Raw genomic sequence first — 21454 nt, 5'->3', positions numbered from 1 at the left:
GCCCCAAGTTGGGCTCCACACTCACTGGGGAGTCTGCTTGAGATTCTTTCTCTCCCTCTCCCTCCGCCCCTCCCCCTGCATGCACACTCAAGCTCACTCTCTCTCTAAAATAAATAAAATCCTTAAAAAAATGTTTTCTTTAAGCAACACAATCATCTGGCTTTTAAAATTAAATGATTTTTAAAGATTTATTTATTTCAGAGAGAGCCCACAAGCGTGAGTGGGGGAAGGGGCAGAAGAAAGAATCTCAAGCAGCCTCCCCAGTGAGTGTGGAGCCCAACTTGGGGCTCAATCTCATGACCCTGAGATCGTGACCTGAGCCAAAAGCAAGAGTCAGACACTCAACCAGCTGAGCCACCCAGGGACCCCTAAAATTATATGATTTTTAGTTTAAAGCAAGTTATGTAACTTCTGGACAGTCATGAAGTAAGATACTAGTACTGATCTACTTACAGAGAGATTAAAAGACCACATTTCATACTTTGAGAATCATTAACTCAAGGTATTTTTTTTAAGATTTTATTTGTCAGAGAGAGAGAGAGAGAGAGAGAGAGCAAGCACAAGCAGGGGGAGTGGCAGCCAGAGGGAGAAGCAGGCTCCCGGCTGAGCAAGGAACCCAATGTGGGACTCAATCCCAGGACCCTGGGATCATGACCTGAGCAGAAGGCAGATGCTTAACCAACTGAGCCACCCAGGTGCCCCTAACTCAAGATATTTTAGAAACAAGATATCTGACTTGTTTTCAGACAAGAAAGAGATGGCAACAGTGAAGGGTGTTGGGCAACTGGTGAGCAGCATTTGGGACTGGGTTCTGGGCATTGGGGACAAAATGAGAAAAATAGTAAGAGAGAAATGAAGGAGGATCCTATGCCACTGATGCTTGTAGATCTCATTTTTCTATAACTTTGTATTTTGTATGTATATTTTGTATAAAATTTATATATTACTAAAAGGTGTATTTTTGGCTTAATTTTTTTAATTTATGCAAATCATATTACAGTGTATTTATTTTTATAACTTAGATTTTGGGGAGTTTTCCTTTGTTTTGTTCTTTTCGATGATCACGATATTTAATATCTGGAAGAACAAAATCTCCCACCTTGCTCTTCAAAATTGTCTTCACTATTCTTTGTCCTTTGCTCTCCTATATAAACTTAAGCATCAGTTTGTCAGGTCCCATACACAATCCCCTTTGCAATTTTGGTTGAAATTGCTTTTAATTTATAAATTCATTTGGCAAAAGTTGAAATCTTGATGGTACTGATCTTCCCCACCCATGAGTAGAGTGATCCCTCAGTCATTTCAATCATCTTCTGTGCCTGTAATGGATATCCAATATTTTATGGCTGCCCAAAATATTCTGAAAATCCTTTCCCCATTTTAGGACTTCTCCACCTTATAAAGCTCATTTCCCCATGGGGCGCCTGGGTGACACAGCGGTTAAGCATCTGCCTTTGGCTCAGGGCGTGATCCCAGCATTCTGGGATCAAGCCCCACATCAGGCTCCTCCGCTATGAGCCTGCTTCTTCCTCTCCCACTCCCCCTGCTTGTGTTCCCTCTCTCGCTGGCTGTCTCTATCTCTGTCGAATAAATAAAATCTTTTTTAAAAAAGCTCATTTCCCCAGGTAGAATCCAAGAAGTATTTCCCAGAAGCCCTTGCTACACAGATGTACATATATAACCAACTTCAGTGGCAGGTGCACCCTTGCAGAAGACAGAAGATCACGGTGTCCTATGGTCTCCTACCAAAATAGTTGTGCAGGTACTTGCTTTTTCTCCAGAATATGTAGAAACCTCCTGGTGGTCCAATCCCTCTCTTCAACAGGAGTAGGGGACAGTCCAGTAGCAGACACCAGCAGCAACTGGGTTTCCACTAGAACCATTTGGTACTGTCATTGTTGGTTATTTTTCTTGGCTTCTGCCTATGGGACATTCTACCTTGGTTCCCTCTTGGAAATTCTGTAAGTTAACTAGGAATATGTGACAAATCACTTTGCACTTAAACTAGTGGAGTTGGATCTGCCGTTAGCAACTGAGCACTGGCCCACACAGCATTAGGAACCAGAAGTGGGTTGCTGTGGGGGTGAACCTTAGAAGTGGAAGTCCTTAGTGTTAGTGATTGAGAATATGGTGGTGGAAAACCAGATACCGCAAGCTGGAAGGTAGATGGGCAAGACGAGGTGGCCGCAGCAATTCTGGGCCCGACTTGGCTCCACTTGTCTTCCCCGCGTGTCACCCAGGCTCTCTGGAACTTACCTGTTCTCCTGGCAGAGGGCAGAAAGGATCATCAGCTGAACCCAAAAACTGAGAAAGAGATACCACAGAGTTAAGAAGACAGAAGCTACAGAATAGTGGCCTAGGGCAGTGGGGGAGTGACGTGGACCCAGAAATGTTGTATGACTGTCGGGAAGCATCAAGGGCCCACTTGCAGTTACTGGTCATGAACTTCAGGTGAAACAGTTGAGCATGGTATTGTGTCTTCCTGATGGCTTTCGGTAGCGAACGTGCAGGCACGGAGAAGGCAAAGAACTGCGTTTAGTCCGAGGTGGGATTTGCCAGGTGAACATGACGAGGGCGTTAAGGAAGACTGTGAAGGGATGGAATTCGTGCTGGGCGAAGGAGAAAGCACAGGCACAAAGAAGTGAAGGACAGTTAGCATCAGGATTCTGAAGAGAATGAAAAGAGCTAAGACGGCAGGATATTTAAAGTGCTGAGGTCACAGAGGAGGAGAGGTGCTTGGTAGCAACAAGGTCTAAGATCTGATCAGTGGAGAGGCTGAGGTAAAATGGAAGACCACGAAGGAAATGAAAGGGCAAGGTACCGGAGGGATCAGCTACTGAAATCACCAAGAGTTATGACAAGAATCATGTTGAAGAGAGTGACAGCAGGCCAGGAACTAAAAGCTTCCAGAAATAAAGGGGTGTGACCCAGAAGCCCAGGAGTACAGCCTGATGACCTGAGATTCAAAGGTGGTTTTTTTAGGAAAGGGGAGGGGTGCAGAATGGTCAGCAAAGAGAGGCACTGTGTGAGAGAGGGGACCACCATGTCGGAGGGCGCTGAGGCAGCAGTACCCTCAAGGGGCAGGCAGGTTCTGATTAGAGCACAAAGGTAAAGGCCATGTTGAGAGGTTCAGCACACAGGCGACTTTGCTACCTAGTGGACTGGCCATGACAGAGAGCAGAATGGTCACTCAGGAGCTGAAGCGGTCAAGGAAGAAGACAAAAGGGGGAATGCAGAGATGTGGATTAAATTTGCAGGAAACAGGGTTTATCCTGGGAAGTCAGGGCTCCTCGTGGTGACTGAGGTAAACATCCAGTGCATGCGGAGACTGCCCCAAGGCTCCGGACTAGAAGGCTGGGCAGGCTGAGGTTGGAGCATGGTAGGTTGGGGTATGAGACTGGAATCCCTCTTCATTCCTGCCAGGAGGGACATGGAGGCCTGAGGTGGGGTAACTTTATTCCAAGGTACTTAACACGTGCTGATGAAGGCACGGAACCCTAGGCTTCCATTCTGGAAAATTGCTTGGCATTGTTTCTTTGATTTGCTTCCCTAGTCCCCTCTAACACCTGTTAGGTCACCTACACTGCACCTCTTTTTGCTACTTTCACCTGTTTTGCTATGCTTTCTAGGTGATTCCCTTGCCTTTATTTTTCAGTGCTTACTCTAAGTCTCATTTCTGATATCAACTTCTAGTTTTCAACAGGTTTTTTTTTGTTGTTGTTCTCTGAATTTTCCTTTTTTTGGAGCAGCCTATCATTTCATAGATGTGAACCTCTTCTCTAACCTTAGAATACATTTTCTTCTGTCCACCATTGTCTCTTTCGAGTGGACTTTTTCCTTGTTCCGGCCTTTCATACAGAGGGATAGGGGAGGTGACCTGAGAATCTAAGTGCTTTGTAAAGACTTAGTAAATTCTCCTGTTCTTAGCCCCACCAGCATCCTCTACTTCCACAGAAACCTAAATCCTCAACTCCCAAGCCTCTGTGGGAAATCTGCCACCTAGGATGGCTGCTCGGCTGCTCTGGGGGCTGTTCCAAGTTAGAACTCCTCACCCGCCTTCCAGCTTCCAAGCTCTTCGCATCATATTTTCATTGTCCTTGTAAGTTGGTGCCTTTTAATTTTTAATCTTTTACTGTTTTAGTGGGGTTTCAGGAGGGCACAAATGCTAACATGTTCAACCACCATTTTCACCAAAAACTCTGTTGTATACTTGTTTTAGTCAACTGTGTTTTGGATTTTTTTGGTCTGTTTTCTTGTCCTTAGTTTGTGGTTAGTTTGTTTCCCACCACCAGACACCATCCCCGGCTTTCTGAACTGCTAGGCTTCAAACCAGTTTTCTAAAGGATCCACGCAAGCCTGACAATACTGCTCTGAGTACGGCCTTTTGCCACATCCCAGCCCCTGCCGCATCCTGTTCTTACTGTTGCTCAGCTCCCGATCATCCGTAGCAGCCAATGTGTGCTCGCTTTAGCCCAAGAGCTCCTTGGAGGGGAATTAACTTTCTAATATGAAAATATTTCTTCATTACTTCAGCCAACAAGGAAATAGCAAAAGGTAGCCAATGTCAACGCCAGCAAGCCAGCCTCTGGCAGTGGAGACCTCTAGAATGCCCCATAGCCACCTCATATCTCTTTGCCCCTTTCCTTCATTCCCTACCAGTCATGTTTTAATTGCTTTTCTCTCTTCTTCTAAACCAATGCCACCCACACTGCTTGCAGAGGTCTCTGCCTTGAAGATCCACTGTGCAGGAAGGCAGTCCCTCCCAAACCCTGTATCAACACACACCTCCAACAGCCCACAGCCCCTCTGTGCCCAGAGCTTCTCTCTCACTGTATGTCTAGCCGTCACCACAGATATCCAAAATTAGAGGTTCTGGGAGTTAGGCCAGAAAATTACTCTTTTCAGACCAGGTTATTCAGACATATGGGAAAGTGTAAGAATCACTAATTTAAAGGTTTTTCTGTGAATTGCAATGGAGAAACATCTACGTAGCAAAAGCAACTTAAAAGAATAAAATGTATGGCCCCCTTCATCAATGTTTCAGGAGTTACTTAATATTAATGCCGATAATGCAGGACTCAGATTCTTTTTCCAGAAATTGCTTCGCATAGTCCTTTGCATAGCTGTAAAAGATCCCCATCGAGGTCAAAACTAAGAGCAACCCAAAATTCCACTTCACTGACCTACCACAGAAGTTTAGCCACTGACCTACCACACAGCTCACTCTAATCCCAAAAAAATAATTTTGGAGACTTATTCAGATTTCCCCCAAGTTGGCTTAACACAGACGTTATTTCATTCATAATTCACCAAATTCGTATTTACGATTCATGCTATCTGGAGAACATAAAATGTAGAAGCCAATGCTTGCAAACAGAAACCAGAATGCCCACTGAGAAAAATGTACACAACACATGGAACAAAGATGAATACTTTGGTGTGTATTTACTTAGGAAACCAAAGTTAAAAAGAAACATCTAGATACCAAGAGCAAAACTAAAGGAAAACACACACACACACACACACACACACACACACACACACACACACGTGTTTAAATGACTGCTATCAATCACATAAATGATTGTGATCACTGCATACATTAGTTTTTCACTGGTTATTTCACACGATCTTTTGCATAGACACAGGAGATCCTCGATGACCCATGCCAAGGGCAACAGGACTTCGACTGCGTTGATGGACCACCTTAGCCTACTGACCAAGCCGCATTAATTTCTGAGTCTGCTGCTAGAAGCAGATTCCAGCGCTCCCTCCACACACAGCCAGTTCCTGTGGGCCTCTTTGGCTTCCCCCAAGCCGCCTGGCCCTAACCACAATGGCCCAGCACAGGGGAGGCCTCTCTCCCAGACACTCTAATGCAACCAAGTGTCCTGCCAGCACTTCTAACACCCGCACCCCCACACACACCTACAGTGCAGATACAGCCATGACTGTTCAAGCCTGAAAGAGACCAGTGCAAAGGTCAGGTAGTTTCACTTTCTCGCTGGAAGAAAGTACATAAACACGGTCTTTCAATATTATATAGATTATAATGGAGTTTATGCTGAAACAATGGTAATGAGTGTAAAGTTAAAAAAAATATATACAAATGAAAGTCAAGTGAGGCTGAAGACCTGCTGGGCCTGAGAGCTAGAAAAGTGCTGAGATAAAGCTCAGGAGGCATGAGGCGAAGGAGCCAGAATAACTGGGAACGGCTTCACAGTGGGAGAAAGGCCCTGGAAGACACGCACTATTTGCACAGGTGAAGAAGGCGTTCCAGGGGCAGGCAGTAGCATGAACAAAGGCCCAGAGGCAGGAATGAGGACAGCATGTGGAAAGGTCAGTGAAGGCACGGCCATGGTGGGAGCAGAGCATGGGCCCTGGACAGGAACGGCAGCAAAGGCTGAGGAAGGGCACGGGGGACTCATCAGGGATGGCCCGAGAACCTTGGCGGCCTTCTTCTCCACAGGGTGCAATTTCTGGTGCTGGACAAAACTGCCATACCATTTGAATGCTTTCCCACACACCTTGCACTCATAGGGCTTCTCACCGGTGTGGACTCTCTGATGCTGGATGGAAGCTATCTTCTGAGTGAAGGCCTTGCCACACTCCTTACACTGGTAGGGCTTCTCCCCCGTATGAATTCTCTGATGGACAATAAAAAGTGACCTACATCCAAAAGCTTTCCAACATTCCTTGCATTTATAGAGCTTCTCTCCAGTGTGCAATCTCTGATGCTGAAGATAGGCTGCGCTTCTACGGAAGGCCTTCCCACACTCCTTACATTCGTACGGTTTCTCTCCAGTATGGATCCTCTGATGCTGAGTCAAGGCTGTGTTGGAGCTCAAACCCTTGCCGCACTCCTTACATTCATAGGGCCCTTCTCCAATGTGGTTCTTCTCGTGTACGATACAGTCATAGCTGGACTTAAAAGCTTTGCCACATTCCTTACATTTGAAGGGCTTTTCCCCAGTATGACTCATCTGGTGCCGAATCAGCTTTGAGTTATATCTGAAGATTTTCCCACATTCTTTACATTCGTAGAACTTCATTCCGCCCCGAAGTATCAGATTCGGATTCAGACTGAAAGTCTGCCATGTCGCCTTGCTTTTAAAGTCAAAGTGCTGGGAAACGTTTCTGAGAAGCCCTCCTCCAGGCGTTCTGGGCACCTCTGGCTCCTCAGAGGCTTCCTGCTTTATGGCTGGCTCCTCCTTCTTGATCCGGGACCCCCCACCTGCCCAAAGAAACCACAAGTGTTCCGAGTTATTGAGCTGGGAGAGGAAAAAGGATCCAGGGCTCCTGTTTTCTCTTGTAGAATGTGATTTCGAAAAATACACTCATGATGTGGCTACAGGCATCCACACAGGAGGATAAGAGAGAAAAACAAAAATGATAATCTACTAACTGGAGGGAGGATGACATTGGAAACAGAGCAGGAAGTGCCTCCTATGAGGAAGGCTGGGAAGTAGACTAAGGCAGGTGAAAGGAGCATGATGAGACCTTCCAGAATGGAAAGGAAAGAAGGCAGAAGGGGGAAAAAGACAAAACAGAATGGGAGAGATAAGAGGATCAGCAAGAAATGGAAAACTTCTGAGAGAGAAAGAGAGAGAGAGAAAGAGACCCCACAAAGGAAGGAAATCTGTGCCCCTGGAGAGAAGAGACGGGCAGCTCTCGCACTAGCAGGGGTCTAGCAGGATGCAAACCAAACTCAAAAGCACTGCATCTCAACATCCCCACCTGTAAGCAAGGAAACCATCCTAAATTCTAAACAATGACCCCATGATCCTATTTTTAAATATTTCACATAGGGATGCCTGGGTGGCACAGTCGGTTAAGTGTCCGACTCCTTATTTCCACTCAGGTCTGATCTCTGGGTTGCGGGATCAAACCCCACATCAGGTTTCGCACTCAGCATGGAGTCTGCTTGAGGATTCTCTCTCCCTCTCCCTTTCATTCTCTCTCTCTAAAATAAATAAATAATTCTTCCACATAATCTACTGGGACAAAAGATTCTTCCAGAAAGTCAGCTGGAACACAAACTGAACTGGCATATTTCTGCTAAAAGAACTACAATTTACAAAATCACAGCACATATGGAAACTTTCTTCCAAAAGGAAGAAAACCCAAGGAATCAAGACCTCCCAGGATTGGCAAGCAGGCCCAGGGAAATCTTAGGATATGCATGTTGTGTGTGTGTGTGAGTGTGTGGGGGGGGGTGTGTGTGTGCATGTGTTTTCATGTGTGCTCATGTGTGTTGGTGTGTGTGTGTGCACACGTGTATGTGTGTGTGTGTGTGTCCGTCTGTGTGCTGGGTGCAGTGGTGGGGGAACAGTCCCTGCCTCTCCCTTTGTATATAAGACAAATATAATGTAGAGCTAAAGACTCTGGCATATAAAACTTTTAGGTGACTTCAACACTAAAAAGGCAAATTAAAGGCATTTATTTCATTGCTGAAGGCCTAAAAACAAAATTCATGGCTGGGGCACAAATAATCAGTCTGACCCACAGAATCATACTTTCCTCAGAGTATGGCCAAACCCCACTTCTTTGCATAAAACTGGCTTAAAATTAAGTATTTCCACTGGTAAGTGAGAAAAGAAGTGGTTTAAGAACTACTGGGTCGCAACTTTTCTGTGGGAGGTGAGTGGCCACACACTCCTGGGGACTGGTCTTCCCAGGCTCAGGGCTGGAAAAGGGCAGAGGTCATAGAGTGCACTGAGTATTGCCTTATAAACAACAGGGAGCCACGGCTTCTCTGCTGCAGAAGAAACATTTCTAATAAACTGGGAAGGCAAAACCAGAAACCACTAGCTTTTCTTACTCACCTGGACAGACGCCTCTCAAAACCTCTGCTTCCCAGGGATCTGGGCCCCATGGCGCTTCCCCTCTCTCCAGCTGGGACACCAGATCAGGTTTGGGGAATGGAAATGCTACTCCAGCAAGAAAAAGGAAAAACAAGTTGAGGGAAGACTTCCAGAGCTTTCCTGAGATTCACTCGGCCCACCTCACAACAGGCTGACAGGGGGAGGGAGGGAAGGAGGGATGGGATGAAATGCCAAGACCAGGTGAGCTATCAATGGGTTCTGAGGAAGAGCTCCAAACTATGCTCCAAGGCAAGGCCAAGGAGACAGACATTCTCCTCAGGAAGAAACTGCAATCTCACCCTGACCTAAAGAAAGAAATGCCCTCAGGAAGAACACAGGTACTGATATCCTGCGAGGGACCAACATCTCCAGAACACTGGCAGCATGGAGGAACAAAGGGTTCACGGAGGGCACCAGGAAGCATCCTCTCCCTCAGGGCCCAGAACCACACCCTTCCCTAGGACGTAGGGAAGTTTGATTTCAAAACCTGAGGGAACCAGGGATTTCCTCACTCAGCACATCCAGAGGCTGGTGACTGTAGAACTCACCTCTGCAGTCATCAAACCTAAGGACTTCTAGAAGCCCCAAAACATCTGAGGAAGATGTCAAACTATCACAAAGGACCACGGAGAGAGTCCTTACCTAGGGAAGCCACATTCGCATAATTCTCCAGCATCACCTCCCTGTACAGGGCCCTCTGTGTGAAGTCCAGGTTGGCCCACTGGTTCTGGGTGAAGTACACAGCCACGTCCTCAAAAGTCACTGGCTCCTGAAACAACAGGCTCAGACTCAAGCTCTAAGTGAGGGCAGGAGAGAGGTCTGAGCTGCAGGGAAGAGGGGGACCTGCCAGGGTCTGCAACCCTGAGCCTCCTGGAAGGTCTGCTCTAGAGAGAAGAGCACCCAGCACCCCAAAGGGGCAAGCCCTCAGCCAATGTTCCCGCTTCCAAATGGAGAACCCCAACACTCTCCCATCTGCATGGCTCTGAGGCCCCAAACTGTCATCCCCATCTCACAGCCTGGCAGTTGGGGCTCTCTGCCTGGTCACTGCATCAAACCCCATGCTCCTGACTCTGCCCCTCTGGCACTTCCTACCCTTTTGTACACCACAATCCTGTCACCCTGTTTTCTATTCACCAGCCGCTACAGGCAGCTGCCACTCACTCTGTCTCCACCCATCCAGAGTACACACGCACACCCTGTTTGTTCCCTGCACCCAGCATCTCCCTAGTCTTCCCCAACATTTCCACTAATGTAGAGGAGCCACTCCTTAAAGATATTCCCAGCATTCTGCAAATTTCTTTTTATAGCTTCTTACCTTATCAGAAAGCTCTCCTGAAGGAAACCTGCAGCTTGCCTGTTCTGGCCTTTTCTCTGAATCACCTATCTTCAAAGTAAACCTGGGAACTATCCATCCCCCAGTCTTGAACTCCCATCCCACCTGCCAAAATGGGCCCCTCTCTGCCTTCCCCTGGAGACATTCATGTTCCCAAGCACGAAGGGAATTCATACTTGTTAATTAAGACCCTAGGCACCAAGTTCTTAGGTGGGTACCTTTAGGACATGTATTTCGTTTAATTTTTTTTTATGATTTGTTTGTTTATTTGAGAGAGAGTGCGTGCACACGCACACACACGCGCACACATAAGCAAGAGGGGCAGAGGGGGAGAGAGAGAATCTCAGGCTGACTCCCTGCTAAGCACAGGACCCTGAGATCATGACCTGAGCTGAAATCAGGAGTCGAATGCTTAATTGACTGAGCCACCCAGGCGCCCCTGTATTTCCTATCATCTTAAAACATATATAGGAAGTAGGAATTATTACTCCCATTTTCACATGATGAAACTAAGGTTCAGAAAGATTAATTACTTTGCCCAAGACCACACAGACAGGAACTGGCTGAGCTGGGATTTCAGCCCAGATCCATCAAACGGCAAACCTGGGCTCTTCCCACACACCAAGCTGCCTCCCATACCGCGCTCACAAGCTTCCCCTAAAACATGGCTTGCCCTTGATCCTCATCATGACCTGGTGCTGTCCCACCTTTGAAGAACAGTTTCTCAAACTCCTAACTCCCAACAGCACCCGTCAATCCATCTTTACCATGCTCCCTCCAAGCCACAGGGACTCCCTCCCCGAGTGTGGACTGGGGGGTCAGTCAGCTCTTCCAAAACCTCACACACCACCCTGGGAGCCAGAGCATCTGAATCTTCCATGAGGCCCAAGAGCAATCCCTAACAGTGTCCACTGGTTACTTTCTCTGCTTCTATAGTTGGGAGGTAGAGACCAAAGAAACTAGATTCTCCATTGGAGGAAGTTTCACGACTTCTGTGCCTTCTCACCTTGGTGCTCCTGCCCTAGAGTCCACATCCTCGGTCAGTACCCTGTGCAGTCAGCCTTGTTCTTCCAGTCCCCAAAAATAAAAACACCTGCCAAGAGGGACTCAGCTAAGTCCCTAACTCTGTTTGCCACTGTCTCTCCGGGTAGCAGCCTTGCACTGGGGGCAGCACCGGGGCCAGGGAGAAGGGAAGGCCACTGTAATTGCTCTTGGCAGAAGCCTGAAAGAAATGTATCCCAAGGATAAATGCTGGCACTCACACTGCTCATGGCTCCTCAGATCCTTATGAGGGTGCCCTTTTATTTTTTTAGAGAAAGAGTAAAGAGCATGAGTGAGGGTTAGGAGGGAAGTCCAGAGGGGGAGAGAGAATCCTAAGCAGGCTCCATGTTCAGTGTGGAGCCCAACGCAGGGCTCGATCTCATGACCCTCAGATCACAACCTGAGCCAAAACCTAGAGTCAGACACTTAACCGACTGAGCCACCCAGGCGCCCCATGAGGGTGTCCTTTTAAAACAACAATTAGGGAACCCAGTTCAAAAGGAGACACTGAAAGAAAAAGAACAAATGTGGACACTCCTCAAAGCAAGAGCTGGCCTTTAAACTGGGCAATGACGAGGTCAAAAGGGCCCCCAAAATAATCTGAGCCAAAAAGAAATCCCAACACTAGACAGAACCACAAGGCGGTAAGGCCTCTGAGGACACCAACCACAGGATCACAGGTGAACCAAAGTTCACCTCCACTTAGAGCAAGTCAGACCTCACTTCCTCACGTCTCCAGGGCTGCTTTCACAATTTCCACCTCCTCCTCCTCCCAGCCTGCCGCCACCAATCTCTTCCTCCCCCACTGTCCCTCCCACCTGCCACCAAATATCCCCAGAGTTCCGGAGTCTGGAAAAAGGAAAACTCACTGCTTTAAGGTAGTTGGGTTGCGGAATACCTTTCTTTCTCCCATGGATGGTCCCCATGTACCTCACCTTATTTTTCTCCACAGCCTTTCTCATCGTCCAACGAATAAGATTGTTCATTATCGATCTCCCTCCAGCAGAACGTAGGTCCACGAGGCAAGGACTCTGTTTTGTTCATAACCGGTTCGCTAATACATAGTCCAGTGCCTGGCAGATACTAGATGCTTAATATAAATTTGCTGAATGAATTTCAAAAATGATTTCACAATAAATAAATTTTTTTAAACTTATGAAGAGGGTCAGAAAACACCAGCAAATACCACCCTGAGTAAAATACCACCCTGAGTAAAATGCCAGAGCATATCCACTCAAGTTGATGGCTGGTACTTTTTACCATAAGCGGAGATTCCCCTTTCTGCAAAAGACTAAAAAAGGAACATAAATGCAGGAAATGAGCCTAAACATCTTTGCTTGCAGATGAAATAACTATCTGCCTAAAAATATCCAAGAGCCAAGGGAATAGAAAATATTTAGAAGTGACAAAATAACTCATTAAGTTGGCTATATATAGGGTAAGTAAACCGGGCTCACTAGCTTTCCTAAATACCATAACAATTAGAAGATAAGATGGGGGGTGCCTGACTGGCTCAGTCAGTATAGCACGTGACTCTTGATGTCAGGGTTGTAAGTTCTGGCCCCCTGGTGAGTATAGAGATTACATAAAAATAAAATCTTAAAAAAAAAAAAAAGAAGAAGAAGAAGATGGGAGGAAAGAGATGTTATTCATATACAAACAGCTAAGACTAGACCTAACAAAAATGTGCAAGACCAAGATGAAGACAATGGGAAGTAAATAAAGGAGAAACAGTGTTTCTGAGTGGGACGAATCAAATTTGTAAACAATTATGTCCAATTGTGTCTAGGAATTCAAAAAAACCCCACACTCCCCCCGAAAAAGTCAACATCTGTGCAGAGAAAAGAGATCCTTTAAAGTCATCTGAGGGGCGCCTGGCTGGCTCAGTCCATAGAGCATGGGACTCTTGATTCAGAATTATGAGTTCAAACCCCACAATGGACGTGGAGCCTACTTTTAAAAATAATAATAGGGATGCCTGGGTGGCTCAGCAGGTTAAGTGTCTACCTTTGGCTCAGGTCATGATCCCAGGGTCCTGGGATCGAGTCCCACACTGGGCTCCTTGCTTACCAGGGAGCCTGCTTCTCCCTCTGCCTGCCACTCCCCCTGCTTGTGCGCACATGTGTGTGCACTCTCTCTAATAAAATCTTTAAATAATAATAATAATAATAATAATAATAACAACAGTGTCACCCAGAAAAGTAAGTGTGGAAGACTACCCAAAATGTTTTGAAGAAAAGTTTTGAAAGAAGAGCAGAAATTAAACCTTACATTGAAAAGCCAATACTTCAGGGGGTGCCTGGGTGGCTCATCTACCTTCGGCTTAGGTAATGATCTCAGGTTCCTGGGATCCAGCCCCACATCAGGCTCCCTGCTCAGCAGCGAGTCTACTTCTCCCTCTCCCTCTGTGATCTCTCTCGCTCCCATTCTCTCTCAAATAAATAAATAAAAATCTTTTAAAAAATAAAAAGAAGAAGAAGAAGAAAGTAAAATAAAATTAATGGGGAAATTTTAAGATACTTTAAGATTTTGGTCTTGGGTGTTTGTATGAAATTTTGAGGCCTTGATTTAAATCTTTCATTGTATTGTGATTTCCTTTTAGGTGTATAGCACTAAATAAAACTTGTCAAACACATCTTCCTTTTAAAAACTGAAAGAAAAAGAAAAATAGGGGGGCGCCTGGGTGGCTCAGTTGGTTAAGCATCTGCCTTCGGCTCAGATCATGGTCCCAGGGTACTGGGATTGAGCCTCAAGTTGGGCTCTCTGCTTCTCCCTCTACCACTCCCCACTGCTTGTGCTCTCTCTTTCTGTCAAAGAAATAAATAAAATCAAGAAAGAGAAAGAAAAGAAAGAAAGAGAGAGATATGAGAAAATGAGAAGGGATGCCTGGGTGGCTCAATCAGTTAAGCATCTGTTTTTGGCTCAGGTCATGATCCCTGATGGAATCAAGTCCTACATTAGGCTCCCTGCTCACCTGGGGGTCTGCTTCTCCCTCTGCTTGCCACTTACCCTGCTTGTGTGTGCGTGCTCTCTCTCTCTCTCTCTGACAAATAAAATCTTGGGAAAAAAAAATGAGAAAACAAGCCACCAACAGGGTGAAAATAGTTGAAAAGACCTATTTGATGAAGGACTTAACCAAAATATACAAAGAACTCTTAAATCTCAAAGATAACGAACAACCCCATTAAAACGTGCCAAAGACCAGAAGAGACACCTCACAAAGAAGATATACAGATGGCACATAGGTATATGAAAAGACACTCTACATCATATGTCAACAGGAAAACGTACATTACAACACCGAGATACCACCAGAATGGCCAAAACCTAGAACACTGAAAACACCAAATGCTGATGAGGATGTGGAGCAACAGGAAATCTCTATTGCGAACTGGAATGCAAAATGGCACTCTGGCACTCCGGCCACTCTGGAAGAGTTTGGTAGTTTCTTACAAAACTAAACATACTCTTACCATATGATCCAGCAATTATGCTCCTTGGGATCTTCCCAAATGAGTTGAAAACTTATATCCTTATAAAAACCTACACACAGATGTTTATAACAGCTTTATTCATAACTGCCAAAACTTGGAAGCAACCAAGATATCCTTCAATAGAGTTGAGTGGATAAACTGTTGTACGTTCAGACTATGGAATGTTATTCAGCGCTAAAATGAATTATGCTATCAAGCTATAAGATGCATATAACCAAGTGAAAGAAACCAACGTGAAAAAGTTACATACTGTACGATTCCAACTACGTAACAACACTATGAAGGCAGCTAAAAAAAAAAAAAAATCGATGGTTGCGAGGGAGACAGGGATGAATAGGTACAGCACACAGGATTTTTAGGACCATGAAAATACCATGTATGATACTATAATACTCTGTATGATTCTATAATGATGGATACATGTCATTATACATTTGTAACCCACAGAATGTTCAACACCAAGAATGAACCCTAACGTAAACTACAGACTTTGGGTGATCATGATATGTCAACGTAAGTTCATCAACAGTTAACAAAAGTACCACTCTGGTGGGGGAATGTTGATTATGGGGAAGGCTAAGAATAGCCAAAGCAATCTTGGGAAAGAAAAACAAAGCTGGAGGTATCACAATTCCATATTTCAAGATATACTACTAAGTTGTAGTAATCAAAACAGTATGGTACTGGCACAAAATAGACACACGGATCAATGGAATAGAAATAGAGAGTCCAGAAATAAATCCACACTTATATGGTCAATTAATCTGTGGCAAGGGATATACAACGGGGAAAAGACAGTCTCTTCAATAAATGGTGCTGAGAAAACTGGACAGCTATATGCAAAAGATTAAAACTGGACCACTTTCTTAAAGCATACACAGAAACTCAAAATAGGGTAAAGACCTAAAAGTGAGACCTGAAACCATAAAAATCCTTGGAGAGAACACAGTAATTTCTCTGACATCAGCCACAGCAATATTTTTCTAGATGTGTCCTCTAAAGCAAGGAAAACAAAAGCAAAACTAAACTATTGGAACTACACCAAAGTAAAAAGCTTTTGCACAGCAGGGGAAACCATCAACAAAAGGACAACCTACTGAATGGGAGAATATATTTACAAATAATATATCCAATAAGGAGTTAATATCCAACATATATAAAGAACTTACACAACTCAACACCAAAAAAAAAAAAAAAACCCAAAAAACAAAACAAACAAACAAACAAAAACAATCTGATTAAAAAGCGGGCAGAGGACTTGAATAGACATCTCTCCAAAGACCTACAGATGACCAACAGACACATAAGAAAAGATGCTCAACATCACTCATCATCCGGGAAATGCAAATCAAAACAACGAGGTATCACCTCACACTTGTCAGAATGGCTAAAATCAAAAAGACAGTAACACGTGTGGGTGAGGATGTGGAGAAAAAGGAACACATGCACACTGTTGGTGGGAATATAAACTGCTGCAGCCACTGCAGAAAACATGGAAGTTCCTCGAAAAATTAAAAACAGAATACCACGTGATCCAATAATTCCACTACTGGGTATTCACCCAAAGAAAACAGAAACACAAATTCAAAAAGATATATGTGTCCCTATGTTTAATGCAGCATTATTTAAATAGCCACGATATGGATTCAACCTAACCGTCCATCAACAGACAAATGGATATGGAAGATGTGAGATACACTCACAAACACATATGCACACACAGAAATATTCTGCAGCCATAAAAAAGGATGAGATTGTGTCATTTGGTTTTTGTTTGGTTGGGTTTTTTTTTTAAGATTTTATTTATTTGAGAGAGAGAGAGTGCACGAGCACAAGTGAGGGGGAGAGGGAGAAGCAGACTCCTTGCTGAGCAGAGAGCCCAAGGCAGGGCTCGATCCCAGGACCCTGAGATCATGACCTGAGCCAAAGGCAGATGCTTAACCAACTGAGCCACCCAGGTGCCCAGAGATTGTCATTTGTAACAACATGGATGGACCTAAAGGGTACTAATGCTAATGAAATAAGTCAGACTGAGAAAGACAAACACCATATAATTTCATTCATATGTGGAATCTAAAAAAGAATAAACAAAAAGCAGAATCGGATCGGTAAATACAGAGAACTGATGGTTACAGGGAGTGGGGGAGAACGAGTAAAATGGGTGAAGGGGAGAGGGACAAACAGGTTTCCAGTTATGGAATGAATAAATCATAGAAATAAAAGGTACAGCATAAGGAATATAGTGAATGACATCATAACAGTGTTACAGGGTGAAAGATGGTAATCATGCTTATGGTGGGAGTAGCATAATGTATAAACTTATCAAATCACTATGTTACACTTCAACTAATGTAACACTATGTGTCAACTACACTCAAATTTAAAAAAATTTTAGGGGTGCCTGGCTGGCTAGTCTGTAGAGCATGTGACTCCTGATCTCCGGTTCAGGAGTTTAAGCCCCATGTTTACTTAATAAACAAAAATTAAAAAAATAAACGATAAGGGGGAAGGCTATACATGGCTGGAGGCAGGGTATGTATGGAAACACTGTGCTTTCTATTCCATTTTATTATGAACCCAAACGTCTCTGAAAATGAAGCCTTTAAAAAAAAAAAGGACAACATTTATCTCTTATCTGGACTACAATATGCTTCTGACTCACACCCTTCTAAATCAATTCACCACTGGGGCTGGAAAAATCTTTTTTCTTTTTTTTTCTTTTTTTTTTTTTAATCTCTACACCCAACTTGGGGTCACAGGGCTTGACCTCACAACGCTGAGATCAAGAGTCACATGTTCTACCGACTGAGCCAGCCAAAGTCTGCTGGAAAATCTTTTTAATACATATAACCAACCACGTCACCTACCCTGCTTAATAATCCTTCAGGGCCTTCCCACTGAACTCGGAATAGAAATCAAAGTCTTTACAGTGTCCTACAAGACATGTGCCTACTTCTCCCACCTCACAGTGAACTACTTTCTCTGACCTCTCCCTGTTTCTACAGCACAAATCTTTCTCCCCAACTGTAGGGCCTCTGCATTTGCCATCCTTCTCTCTGGAAAGTTCCTCTTTAGCTCTCTCTTCAGTGCTTCCCAAAACTGTTTCTAGCTCATTCTTGGGATCTCAACCCCATGCTACTACCTCCATGAGGGCGTCCCTGACCACCACCTTGAGAGGGAGTTTCTTCAAGGCTTCTCAGATTTGAAAAGGTATGGGCATAAGAATCACCTGAAGAGGGGCACCTGGGCGGCTCAGTCGGTTAGACGTCTGCCTTTTGGCTCAGGTCATCATCCGGGGCTCCTGCGATCGAGCTGACCACAGGCTCCCTGCTCAGTGGGGGATCTGCTTCTCCCTCTGCCCCTCCCCTTGCTCGTGCTCTCTCGCCCTCTCTCTCTCTCAAATAAATAAAATCTTAAAAATAAAATCACCTGAAGAGCTTGTTAAAACAGATTCCTGGCCCCACTCACCCTCCTCTCCAGTCTGATTCTGGGTCTAGGGTAGCGCCCAAGAATTTGCAATGCTAATGACCTCCCAGGTGATATGGATGCTGCCCACCTGCAGACCACGCTTTTGAGAAGCACTGTACTTTAGCATGTAATTAACCTACTAGTTTGTTTACAGACTACTTTGCTAAAGGTACCTTCCAAGAGAAAAGGAAACTTGTCTGCATTACCCAGTACTATGTACCTAGCACTTACAAAGTGCATAGGGAAAGGACAATGCCCGTCTCCATGGGATACCTCTACAACTGGTGGAACAGTTTCTTCAATACAGAATTTCTTTGATCTCAGTAGGCTACTTTTATTCGAAGAACATGATCTGGATTTCCACATCCGGAGAGAATTTCTTACCATGGGTGCCTCTTTTCCCACTTAAACCTACACATCCACACTCATCATTCTCATACACACAGCTCTTTATCTTCCTCCACCACTATTTATAGCCATAGCTGTGGAGATAAACTTAAGGGAGAAATCAGAGCGTAGCCAAGTCAGGCCTTCTTGGTCCTTTCCTGATTACCTGATAGCTAACTTACTTTTAAAAGACTGAAAGGAAGCTCAGCTCACCTGAGACCAAGATGTTTGAAGCATGGCTGATGTCCCCTGGCTTCGTGCACTGTCTTCTTGATTTGGAAAAGCAAGAACCTTAGGAGCTAAGAGAAGAAGAGCTATGAGCACAATGCACCCTGTCCTACAACACCCACAGCCACCTATAGCCTTCCCAGTCTCCTCATTTCCAGCACTGGTAGGAGACTCTCTCAGACCCCCCTCCCCCTGTGAATGATGGCCCCAACAACCTCATGAACTGCTCTGCCTGGTCCTCAAGACAATCTTCCATCTGCCTGCTCAGTCCAAGACTGTTCCTGAGCCCATTCACACGAGGCGGACTGAGGGATCCAAGACGAATCCTATCCCTACAGTGTTGGGTCTGAACAAACCTAAAAGCGCGCTTACAGGAACCATGACGTTGACCCAAAAACTGGGCCAATGGAAAGGAAGGACAGAGATGGCAAGATGCGGGATTAACAGTAAAATACTCTGTGTTCCAGTGGGTGATGCTGACCGGAGACCCGACCCGGATCTCCACCCAGAGAATCAGAGACCCCAAACAGAAACGTCGGTAGTGGGCGCGGGAAGCTGTTGGGCCAAGTTCTTTAGGACAGAAAAGAGGATCACGCCTCGGCGGGCAGGGAGCTGGACCAGGGCTCTAGAAGGCCCGCGCAGCCACCTCGGGCGGCTTCTGTGAGGCCCAGGCGACCGAGCTCCGAGTCAGGGAGGGGGGTGAGCCGACACTGGGCCCGCGTTCAGGGGAGGCGGGGCGCTGACGAGCCGCCAGGGAAAGCGAGGAAGCCGACGCCGGGCGGACCTTGCACGTAGAACTCGCTGGAACCCACGCTCTCCCACTCCGAACACCGAAAAGCTGGTAGAGGCCGGCCGATGCGGAAGCGAGCGAGAGCGCCCAACGCCCCTCTAGGCCGCACGGAGGCAGCTCATCTCTGTGGTCCCCGCGGCCCGGCCCACGTGACTCGGCCCGCCGAGCGGAAGAGGCGGGGTTGTGGTCTGGCCGCTGCCGGCGTGTGGTGCCTCCCCCGCCCTCAGCTGCAGCAGTTGCAACTTCCCAGGGTCTGGCGCTCTGCGGCTCTAGACCCAGGTGGGGCTTCAGTTAACGGAATGCGCGTCAGCGGTAGGTCGCCTTTATTCCGAGGGTGACCGAGCTGTGCTGGTGTGGGCAGAATAGCTCCTGGTGTTTCACCTCTTGGAGGCCCAAGCCATCCAGGACACTCCTTGGGTCCCAGGCTGGGCCGCCCATAGGAAAACTGTTTCCATCCGCCCGTGTAAAATCGTCTCCTTTCCTTTTTTTTTTTTTTTTTTTTTTTAATTTATTTGACAGAAAGAGAGACAGCCAGCGAGAAAGGGAACACAGGCAGGGGGAGTGAAAGAGGAAGAAGCAAGCTCCCAGTGGAGGAGCCCGATATGGGGCTCGATCCTAGGACTCGGATCAGCCCTGAGCCGAAGGCAGACGCTTAATGACTGAGCCACCCAGGCACCCCAAGCTGTCTCCTTTCCTAGGACCTGCACGTGCTGGAGTGCCTATTGGGACAGACTCATTTAGCTACCAAAATAATGGTAATTAAAGTTGCCAGGCATCCTGTATATACAGGACGTGTCCTACGTTAGATGATTTTGTTCTGTATTGACTTAAATGCCCTCTGCTTAGTTTTTCCCAATAAATTTACCAACAAATCTGTAGTTTAGAGCTATTTTTCCACCCGGTAACTGGCACTTAAATAATTTCAATGTCAATACTGGCTGAAAAAAAAAAAATCATACCTTCCATAAAGATCTGGATAATGCCTTAACAGTCTCTCCTGCAGGTTTGGCTGTGTGAAGTTAAAACAGAATTAACATTAAAATTACCTGTTTTTCATATTCAAGTAATTGCCGTTAATTTGCATAACTTCGGGTCAGTACACATGGTCTTCAAATCAGCCAATAAAGCGACAGCTTCACTTAGGTGGTCTCAATTTGCTTCTGAAAGTTAGCAAATCAATGGCAGCCCAAGCTTCTGAATATGAGCCAATCAGTGGCAAACACCCCTGAAATCAGCCAATCAGTGACAAACACTCGAAACTCAGCCAATCAGTGCCCTCAATCTAGCGACCAAGCCTTTGAAAAATCACTGGGTCGCCGAGTTCCAGTGATTGGTTGCTAACGAGGTTGCCAAAGCGAACAGACTTTTTTTCTATTGAACAGATAGAAATGTTCAGATACACGCCTCCTCCTCACCAAGCACTTCAGTACTCTGGTATCTGGATGTAGGGCTCTATCACAGGAGTTTCTACCCCTTTTGTTACCAACCCATTTGGCTGCCTGTTACCTGAAAGATCATCACTCAAGGGACGAGTTTTGTTTGGTAAGGAATCAGAGCTTTATTCAAGAGGCCGGCAAAAGGGGAAGAAGTTGGACTCTGTCCAAAAGCCTCCTCTGAGGTTTCTGCCTGGCCCAGGGAGCTTTCAAGGGGTTTAGGGTAGTTAATCGGCCAAGAGCACGCAGTGGCCGGTAACATTTCTTGATCACATGCGGATTTGAAGCCAGCTAGAAACATTTTCTGTGCTCAGGTTGTACGTGGGGGTCTGATTCATGTCATGATGTGCCCGAGTACTCTCTTCTTTCTGGAAAGCAGGGCAAGGTCTACAGATACACTAAGGGAGATTAGTAAA

General features: G+C 45.7%; 1 protein-coding gene across 3 annotated transcripts; it reads right to left on the bottom strand.

Annotated features, from left to right (window-relative positions):
- Positions 1–295: 295 nt before the first annotated feature.
- ZNF621 (zinc finger protein 621) lies at positions 296–19717 on the bottom strand. Of its 3 annotated transcripts, none has more exons than XM_045798171.2 (5): positions 19600–19717; positions 18801–18886; positions 9507–9633; positions 8826–8930; positions 296–7234 (listed from the first exon to the last, which is right to left on the bottom strand). In XM_045798171.2, the coding sequence occupies exons 2-5, from the start codon at positions 18822–18824 to the stop codon at positions 6174–6176; spliced, it is 1317 nt and encodes a 438-aa protein (XP_045654127.2). In that variant the 5' UTR covers positions 18825–18886; positions 19600–19717; the 3' UTR covers positions 296–6173. The 3 variants fall into 3 exon arrangements, with proteins under 3 accessions (XP_045654127.2, XP_045654126.2, XP_087726239.1); XM_045798170.2 differs by having other exon boundaries at positions 19031–19665; XM_087870113.1 differs by lacking the exons at positions 18801–18886; positions 19600–19717 and adding an exon at positions 12174–18792.
- Positions 19718–21454: the final 1737 nt, after the last annotated feature.

Source organism: Ursus americanus, chromosome 20 (assembly GCF_024610735.1).
Source record: "Ursus americanus isolate L20-20 chromosome 20, mUrsAme1.1.p, whole genome shotgun sequence".
NCBI classification, from domain to species: Eukaryota; Metazoa; Chordata; class Mammalia; order Carnivora; family Ursidae; genus Ursus; species Ursus americanus.
Note: the sequence above shows the minus strand (reverse complement) of the source record. Positions and strands in the feature narration are given on the sequence as shown.